Source organism: Talpa occidentalis, unplaced genomic scaffold (genome assembly GCF_014898055.3).
Source record: "Talpa occidentalis isolate TD23 unplaced genomic scaffold, MPIMG_talOcc4v2.1 talOcc4.9, whole genome shotgun sequence".
Taxonomy (NCBI): domain Eukaryota; kingdom Metazoa; phylum Chordata; class Mammalia; order Eulipotyphla; family Talpidae; genus Talpa; species Talpa occidentalis.
Window position 1 is genome coordinate 118,074,280 of NW_023605305.1, and position 9,300 is coordinate 118,083,579.

General features: G+C 63.3%; 1 protein-coding gene across 1 annotated transcript; it reads left to right on the plus strand.

The window, feature by feature from the left end:
- The first annotated feature begins 47 nt into the window (after positions 1-47).
- On the plus strand, positions 48-2,999 carry JMJD4 (jumonji domain containing 4). Its single transcript, XM_037500108.1, is given in 7 exon segments — positions 48-315; positions 458-526; positions 529-622; positions 1,434-1,559; positions 1,629-1,872; positions 2,181-2,327; positions 2,542-2,999. Coding segments are annotated over 7 exon segments (1,236 nt in total). The 3' UTR covers positions 2,830-2,999.
- Positions 3,000-9,300: the final 6,301 nt, after the last annotated feature.

Here is a 9,300-nt window from a genome sequence, read left to right on the forward strand (position 1 = left end):
CGCGCCCTCGGTTCCGCCCGGCCCCGGGGCGGCGGGGGCGCGGCCGCATGGACCGGGAGACGCGCGCGCTGGCCGAGGCGCACTTCCGCGCGCTGGGGGGGCGCCCGCCCGGCCCCGCGCCCGCGCCCGCCCCGCCGCGCGTGGACTTCATCGCCGAGCCGGCCGCCTTCCCCTACGCCGCCTTCGTCCGCGGCTACCTGCTGCCCAACCGGCCGTGCGTCTTCTCGCGCGCCTTCACCGACGGCTGGGGCAGCCGGCGCCGCTGGGTCACGCCCGCCGGCGCGCCCGACTTCGACCACCTGCTGCGGCGCTACGGTGCGGGGCGCGGCGGGGGGCGGGGGCGCGGCGGGCGCGGGGGGCGCGGGCGCGGGGGCGCGGCGGGGCGCGCGGGGCGCGGCGGGGCGCGGGGCCTGGGGCGCCCCCGCGGGAGCCGGCTGAGGCCCGACCCCCCTTGCAGGAGACGTGGTCGTGCCGGTCGCGAACTGCGGGCTCCGGGAGTACAACGCGAACCCCAAGGAGCACATGCCCCTCGGGAGTACGTGCGCTACTGGAGGGAGCACATCCGGGCCGGCTACGCCTCCCCGCGCGGCTGCCTCTACCTCAAGGACTGGCACCTGTGCAGGTGGGGCCGGGCGCGGCGCCCCTCCCGGCCCGCAGCCCCCCGCAGAGCCGGCGGCCCCGCCGCGCCTCTCCCTGTCCGTCCGCGGCTCCCTCTCCAGCCCCCCCCCCCCCCAGTTGCTGCTTAGGCCCTGAGTCTCCCGCCAGCCCCGGGACTTGAGCCTCGAGGCCCCTGGCTCGCTCGGGGTCACTCAGCTAATGGGGTGTTATCGGGTGACTTAGGTGGAAACCGGGTTCAGAACCGTCAGCTGAGACTGGAACCCGGGCTCTGCGGCCCCTGAGACCCTCGAGGGTGGAGCGGCACCTGCACAGTGACTTGGTCTGGCAGGAGCAGGGGCATGGCCGGGCGTGTGGGGAGAGGGGAGATCTGCCCAGGAACCCCGCCCTGTGCCCCTGAAACGGTTCTCAGTGCCCCACATTTTACCTGGCACCCTAAAGACAAAAACTAGGAGGCGGCCTGGGGCGGCACTCGGTGGGGCCCTGGTGACTGTCTCTGTCCTCACCCCAGGCGGCTGTGGGTGCTGGGACCTGAGCCTCCCACAGCCGCTGTGCGGGGGGGAAAAGGGCTTGAGAAGGTGGGGCACAGAGGACACCCCATGCGTGGTGTGTGCCCGCAGGTGGCCCCAAACAGGGGAGCCAGAGTATGCACTGGCATTGCAGGGGCTCGCCCAGCCACAGGACCCCAGAGCTGCCTGCGGTCCACTGGGGGGCAGCATCCCCTGGTAGCTGGGTGGTTCTGGTAGCCTGGCAGCGGCAGGTGGCCCCCGTGGGGGTGGGGGCACGGGGCTCCCCCCCACAGCCCTGGCCGCCCGCAGGGACACCTCGGCGGAGGACGTGTTCTCCCTGCCCGAGTACTTCGCCTCCGACTGGCTGAACGAGTACTGGGACGCCCGGGGCCTGGACGACTACCGCTTCGTGTACATGGGGCCGGCAGGCAGCTGGTGAGTGGGCCCCTGGCGGGGGAGGGGCGGGGGGTCCGTGCCGCAACGCCAACACAGCCCCTGCCGCAGGTCGCCCTTCCACGCCGACATCTTCCGCTCCTACAGCTGGTCTGTCAACATCTGCGGGAGGAAGAAGTGGCTCCTATTCCCGCCAGGGCAGGAGGAAGCCCTGCGCGACTGCCAGGGTGCCCTACCCTACGATGTGACCGCCCCCTCCCTGCAGGCGCACGGCGCCCCACCCCTGGAGGTCACGCAGGAGGCCGGCGAGATGATATTTGTGCCCAGCGGCTGGCACCATCAAGTCCACAACCTGGTAGGTCGGACCCCAGCTGCCCTGGCGGTCCTGAGCCCTAGCACCCACGCCCATGCGCCGGCGTCCCTCCTCCTGCGGCCATCCCTGTTGCCTCCTGGGCCCTGCGCCACATCCTCCTTGGGCACTGGGGCCTCGGGGCCTGCTCTGGAGTCCTTGTGGACCCAGTGAGTCGGCTCCGGCCCCCTCTGTGCCTGTGGGAGGCTGAGCGGCCTCCTCCTGGCCCCTTTTGGGCACAGGAGGCTGGAAGCACTGGGGCGGGGACAGTCACGGGGGCTGGTGGTGCCAATGTGACCTGTCCCGTCCCACAGGAGGACACCATTTCTCTCAACCACAACTGGGTGAACGGATGCAACCTGGCCAGCATGTGGCACTTCCTCCAGCAGGAGCTGCGGGCCGTGCAGCAGGAGGTGGCCGAGTGGCGGGACTCCATGCCCGACTGGCACCAGCACTGCCAGGTGTGTGGCTGCAGGTTGGCAGGGGTGGGGCCTGGCCTCCAGGCTGCTGATTGCCACTGCCTCCCTGCCCCCGTGTCTGCCCTGTCATCAGCCCTCACCTGGGTGACCGGCCATGTCTGAGGGTCCCTGGCAGCCTGGACTCTGTCTGTGGTCAGCAGAAGCTGGCCCAAAACGCCCAGAGAGCAGTGGCTCATGGGTCTCTCCCCTGACCCAGGTCATCCTAAGGTCCTGCTCCGGGATCAACTTTGAGGAGTTCTACCACTTCCTCAAGGTCATCGCTGAGAGGAGGCTGCTTGTACTCAGCGCCGGTGAGCCGGATGGCGCCAGCCCCGGCCTGGGCCCCCAGCAGGCTGCTTTCGACGTTGGCCGCATTGCCGAGGTGCTGGCGTCTGTGGTGGCCCACCCCGACTTCCAGAGAGTGGACACCAGCATGTTCTCGCCACAGCCAGGGGAGCTTCTGCGGCAGCTGGAGGAGACCGTGGCCGCCACCGCGGCCCTGTAGCCACCTGGGCACTGCAGAGCCCAAGGGCAGCTCCAGGGTCCCTTCTGGAAATAAACCGTGGCCGGCCCACAGCCTGGCCCCTGCCGCCGCTCCCTCTGGGGTGTTCTGCAGCATCGGTTTGTGGCCGTATAGGCTACATGGTGAGGCCCGGCCAGGACCGAGACTCTGGGTCCGGGGTGGGGGGGGGGCGATGGTGGCTGGACCCGCACGAGGACGCTGCTGCCGGGTGCTGGGGAGCTGGGGCCTGGGGCTTGTTTTCTTGGTGCCTTGGAGACCGCTGTGCCTCAGCTCGTGGGCCCTAGGCCAGCCCACGCAAGCCCGTCTCCCTCCCATACCACAGCCACTGGCACCGCCCAGGAAGCTGGCAGGGTGGTACCCACGGGGCAACAGCGCATCTGGCCCCTTGGCCCTGCTGGCAGTGAGACCCTCCTTGTCCTTCTAGACCCGAGCCCGCCCTGCAGCGGCACACCTGGCAGCAGTGTCCCTTGCCCCGGCCCACCTGCAGGCCCAGACACCCAGCCACACGCCTGCTCGCTCAGCGCCCTCGCTCTGCATGCCCAGTGTCCTGGGCACAGCCCTGTCCATGCTGCCCAGCTCCGGTGCACCTGCATCTGCTTTCAGAGCCCACAGTGCCTCACCTGTGAGCCTGTCCATGCCTGCGGTGCCTGCGCAGATCCTGGAGGCCCGCAGTACCCACGGACTCCTCCACGCACATCCAGCACCTCTCCTTGGCCTTCGCACGGTGCTGTCCACACTGCACCAGTGGCCCCTGGGCACCTCCCTCCCACCCCCCTCCCCGTCAACGCCACGCCAGGTGGTGTCTGCTTGCAGGGCTCAGCCGCACCCACTCGCTCTCGGCCCCTACTGCCTGCCCTGACCATGTGTCCACCTGGTGTTGGCTGAGGCCTTACTGCCTCCCACAGGCTCCCTGCTGGGCCCTGTCCTTGCTGCCCTTAGGCCTGGGGCCCTGCACCCCTGCGTAGCAGCCTGCATCATCCTTCCCCCTCCTTGGAAGGGGGCTATCCCCTGACGTGACCTCGGTGGGGACTGGATGCTCCGCAGGCACGGGGCCTTCTGGGACCGACACAAGGGCTGTCCCCGGGGGCCTCGGAACCGTGGCCCAGACCCTGTGCCTGCCATCCAGGGTGGTGGTCTCAGCTGCGGAGCCAGCCCTTCCCTTGTGGGCATGGGTGCTGGAGACCCTCATGGCCTTCTCTGGACCCGGCCAGGGGAGCAGCCCTGCAGGCCTGCTTGAGTGGCCAGAATGCTTGGGAGCACTAGCTGCCTTGGGCATGGGTCCCAGCCCCCCTGTAGGGAGGTTAGTGGGGAAGGGGCTTGCAGCTGTAGCCCCACCCTGGGTCCAGGCCTCCCCAGAGTCCTCCCCGGAGGAGGGGCAGCCCCTCCTGCCTCTGTCCACTTGCTCCCATCCTTGCTTTGGTGTTTTCCTCTTTGCATTCTGTGTGTTGATCAGTTGTTAGTTTCCACACTTACTACCAGGAATCATGTAGCTTGACCTTGAAAAGTTTAGCTTTCGTATTGGACAAAATAAACTTCAGAGAAGTTTATTTTGGGCCTGGAGGGCGGGCCCAGCGGTAGCCCAGGCCAGGAGGGCCCTGGGGAGTGGCCTCCAGCCCGGCCCAGTGTCGTGGGCTGGTGACACCCATGCCAGCGCATCCTCTGCTGGGGATGCCCTCAGCAGTCAGAGCCCTTTTTCCTGTCCACCAGGTCATGGCATGGCGAGGGCCCATGCCTGTACGTGGACACGGAGGCCACCATACACTTGACTGGGGGCGCTGCAGTCAGGACAGAAGCAGCACGGGTCACAGTGCAGGAAGGCCAGACGCCAGCTGGTGGGGTTGGCACCGGCCGGGCAGCAGCTGGTGCCGACTGAGGCTGCTGCCCAGCAGGAAGGTGCAGGGTGGGGGGCACTTCCTGGCCCACCCGCCGGTCCCCGCAGCTGGCTCTTGGCCCACCCTGCAAAGCAGCCCGGGCTGGGCTAAACGTAGCTAAATGCCACTCGTGTTTCCCCATTTTGTTGCACTGGGAACGTGAGGTTTGCCCTTGCGCCTTTGCCTTTACGGATAAAGGGGTGGAATGTTTAAAAACAGTTCTTTGAAGTGTAACATATGGGAGCGCACACGGCTCGCACACGGCTCGCGTTTCAGGAAGTGAACCATGAGACCAACCCCCGCTCAAGCACTGGGCCATGAGCAGGACCCAGAGGTCTCTGCCAGTCGCTCCTCCCTCCAAGGACTTGTCCTGACGTCTCATAGCGTCAGGAGACCTATTGGGTACTCTGTTGAGTGGCTTTCCTTGAAATTCCCTTAAAATTATGTTTGTGAGATGAGCCCATGACAGACATAGGTTGTGAGTTGTGGAGATGTGATGGCAGGCTGGTGGTGGTGGTTGCCGTGCACTACGCCATTGTGTGACTGCGCCAGTTTATATGTTCTTCCACCGATAGGCAGTCGGGGTGTGTCTGGTTTTGAGTTAAGACAAATAGAAACATTTTGTGTGTGTCTTTTGGTGAGTTGGTGCATGCACCTGTCCAGTGTATACCTAGCAGTGGAATGCTGAAATGTTAAGGAATTTTGTTTTTATGTGTTTTCAGCTGCCTGTGTCCAGGTGGAAATGATTAGTAGATATTGAGAAATCGATGCAAAAGAAAATGGGTAACTGAAGAAGTAACGTTCCTTGGATTTTGACCCTTACATAAGTAAATATCTTCCTATGGAAATTGAACGGTTTTTATTGTTCAAAATCCAGGTACTGGGCAGAGTAAGCAAATGTATTGCAGCCAACTGGCTTAGAGGAACTTTTTGTATCAGAAACAAAGAGGAAAAAAGATTCTCATGGCTGGGAAGAACCACGTCTGGGGCCTGACATCACATGAATAAGCAAAAGGAGGGGATCCTCCCCGTGGGGTCACGCTGCTTCTGTGTACTGCTTTGGGGAGGGAGTAGGAGCTGCCAGCCTCTGCCTGTGAAGAGAGGAAGGGGGAATGAACGTTGGGCCTTCGGCAGGGTTTGTGAGAAGTCCTGTAGCTATCACTGCGAGCCAGTCAGCTGGTCAACGCTGGGAATCAAACCATTATGCTTTCTCTGTAGTCTGTCACCTTTAAAGCAACCAGCAGAATGGCCTCCCTGGTGGCACAGGGGTTAAGTCTCAGCACTGTGAAGCTATCTGTAGCCACTGTGGCATGAGTTCAATCCCTGGCCAGGGAGCTACCCACATGGTGCAGCAGACCAGTCTCCCTGCTGCTCCCCTCAGCAGTGAATTTCAGTGGATCTGCCTGTTTTGCTCTCCACTCTGTCTCTGGTGGGTCCTCTCAACCCCTCACACTTCTCACTCCCACCCCGCACCTCTGGCATGCACCCCAGTTCTATGCAAAAATAAATAAAAAAAAAGAGATGTACTCTATCTATACATAATAGAATACTACACAGTGAACAAAAAAGATAAACTCGTGGATGGGGCTGGAGGGGATTATGTAAGTGAAGTCAGACTGAGAAAGACAAACCAGATGGTGCAATGAGTATCTGGAATGTAGAGAACCCAGACAAGGGGTCAGATAAAGCGAAACTAAAAAATAACCCTTGGAAGCAGACTCTAGAACTAAGATAGTCAGAGGGCGAGGAGGGAGGCACAAGCACAAACTGGGGAGGGTGCACAGGGGCCCATGGTGAAGGACTAGGGGTGCTTCCGTAGTGGTGTATCTAGTAACAGTCCTGAAAAGGGCGGGAGGGGGCCAAGGAAGGATCCTATACTTCCAAATTACAATGTAAACCAACGTTGCCTCGCTTTGAAAAATAGATATGTATGTGTGAAAAATAAAAAGCCGCTGGGAAAGCGGGAACTGTCTTTTGCAAGGATCCAGCGCCTCAGCGCTCCTTGTACTAGCCTGGGGTGGGGGAAAAGCTCCACAAGGTGGCGGCAGACGTCAATTTCAGCCTCTGAAAGGACCAAGGTTTATTCAAGGATAAAATGGGCCTTTCTGATAAGATTTAAATTAACGTTTAGTAGAATCGAGGAGTTGGATTTAATAGTCTATCACTTATAGTCTTGGATGATCATTTTAGTGTGTTGAATAATTTGCATTTGAATGTTTCTGGAAATAAAGATATTCCACAAGTGTATTTATTGATGAGGAGAGAAAGTTCACAAATCTAGGTAAATTGTGATCACACACCCAAAGAAGGTTCACATGGTTGGGATTCAAATGGTGAGGTGAGGCTCGTGGGGTTCTTAGTCCCCCTGAGAAAGGATTCAGCAGATGTTCCATGCATCAGCACATGGCAGGTTTATGAAGGAAAGAAGAGAAACCCCCACACGGGCACAGGCGGGCGGTCTTCAGAGACAAGAGCTGCGTGTCTGCGTGTTTACAGCGCGCAGCACGATGTGCGGTGGCTGTCTGGGCCTGGGAAGGGGTTTTATTCTACTTTCAGAAGTAAGGCTTTACAGTTTTTTTTTTTAATTTATGCAATGCAAGAGCTGGGGTACAGGCCAGACGTACGCGGGGTGTGGTGGTGAGAGGACTCTCCAGAGACAGAGCGGGGAGCAGAACAGGCAGAGCCACTGAAACCCACTGCTGAGGGGAGCAGGGCACAGACAGGCAGGTCTGCTGCGCCCTGAGGGCTGCTCCTGGCCGGCTGGGGGTGGAATTTGTGCTGCAGGGGCTGGCGATGGCTTGTGAGGCGTCTCTAGCCCCTCCGGGGTGGGCGGGGGGGGGGTGCCGCAAGGGTGCCCTTTTAAAAACGTCAACTTCCCTCACTGGTGAGGATGAGGCGTCTGTTTTATCGCAAGCAGCGGCCGCACAGGCGCCCCGCGGTGAGAGAGGAGGCGCGAGAAGCGACCCAGAGCGGGAGGGAGGCCCTTTCAGCACCGCCGCGGACAGGCATGAAAACGAAGGACCCGGATTCCCGCCTGACCCCCGGGGCCCGGGGAAGAGGGAAACTCCCTGGACCGTGATCGCGAGGATGGACCCGGCGCGACCCGCTCTGAGCTGCGCCCGCGGCTCCGGCGCCCCTTCCTGCCGCGCCTAGGGACGGGGCGCGGGTCTGGGGATGGGCCGGGACCTGCTGCCGAGGCGGGGCCGGCGGGGCCGGGGCTCCGGGAGAGGCGCTCCCGGGCCGCCTGGACACGCTGGCCCGGGTCAGGCGGCCGCCCACGGGCCCCGCGGCCCTCGCCGGGCCCCGCGGACGGGCTGGCGCGGCTCGCCTGGACCCGCCCGGGGCGGGCGCCGGCCCCGGCTGTCAGCGGGCGGCCGAGGCCAGCGCGGTCCCCGGGCGCCTCGGCGCGTGCCTGGTCCGACCCACCGCGGAGTCCTGGGGCGCCCGCCCGCCGGCTGCGGGCGCGGGGGGGGGGGGGGGGGGCAGCGTCGCGGGCTGCGGGCGCCGCCTCGGGGCCGGGCTCCCGGGTCGGGGCGCGCCAAGACGGCGGAGGCCGGTTCCCGAGACTCGGGGGAACCTCGCTCGCGCCAAGACCGCCCGGCCCCGCGTCCAGCGGCGAGACTCGCGGGCTCTCGCCGCCCTGAGCCTGGGCGCGCCCGCCCGGCGGCGCGTGATCGGGGAGGGCGGGGCGGGACGTGGCCTGGTCTCGGCCCGGAGCCGCCCCCTCGCAGCTCAGGTGCCCGGGAAGGGAGGCCCCGCCGAGCCCCGGACCACGGGTCTGATCACCCCCGCGAATAGCTACAAACGGGACAGCAGAGCTGGAGTGTCCTGTCCTCCTCAGGGCAGGCCTCGGCTTGGGTCCGGAGTCCATGTGCGGAGCCCCACAATGCGGAGCCCCACAATGCGGACCCCAGGGGCAGGAGGGAGGCACAGCACACCACACACCAGGGCTTCACCCCAGGCTGCAGAGGCAGGAGCTGGAGAGGCCCCAGAGGGAGGGAGCAGGGTGTCCGCAGAGGCAAGGGCTCTTTCAAGAGAAAAGGCCCCACTTCCCTCTGGACAGGGACTTCCCTCCCCGGGAGCCTCAGTCCTGGATTGCTCTCCCTGGGCCCAGCAGCCGATTCTCCAGTTACCTGCTTAGTCTGATTCCAGATGGACACCTTGCCAGGGGTTGCGCTGTGTGGAGCCTGGGTGAGAGTGAGTTCTGCTTGGCCCGCCGGATCCCCTCTGCCTTCAAGGACTGAGGTACGTGACCTGGGTCAGCTTTGTATGGAGACAAAATTTACTCGAGCAAAGGCAACAAGACAAGTCAGACACAACCATGGAGGGCACTGACCGCCAGGCCACTCAGGTACCTGTTTGTCCTCATCTCATGTCTGGAGAGTGGAGGGTGGTTCAGATGGTTTCTGACCCCACTAGGCTCTTGGGGAGTGGACCGGTCAGTAGATTTCCTCTGAAGCCCCCACCCCCAACCCCAGGGGAAGTGCAGAATGAGTGGCAGCTACTTTTGTCCTCTGTGGCTGCTGAGAAGTGATTCACAGGAAATGACCGATTCACCCTGGTACAGACGCAGGGCCTCTCC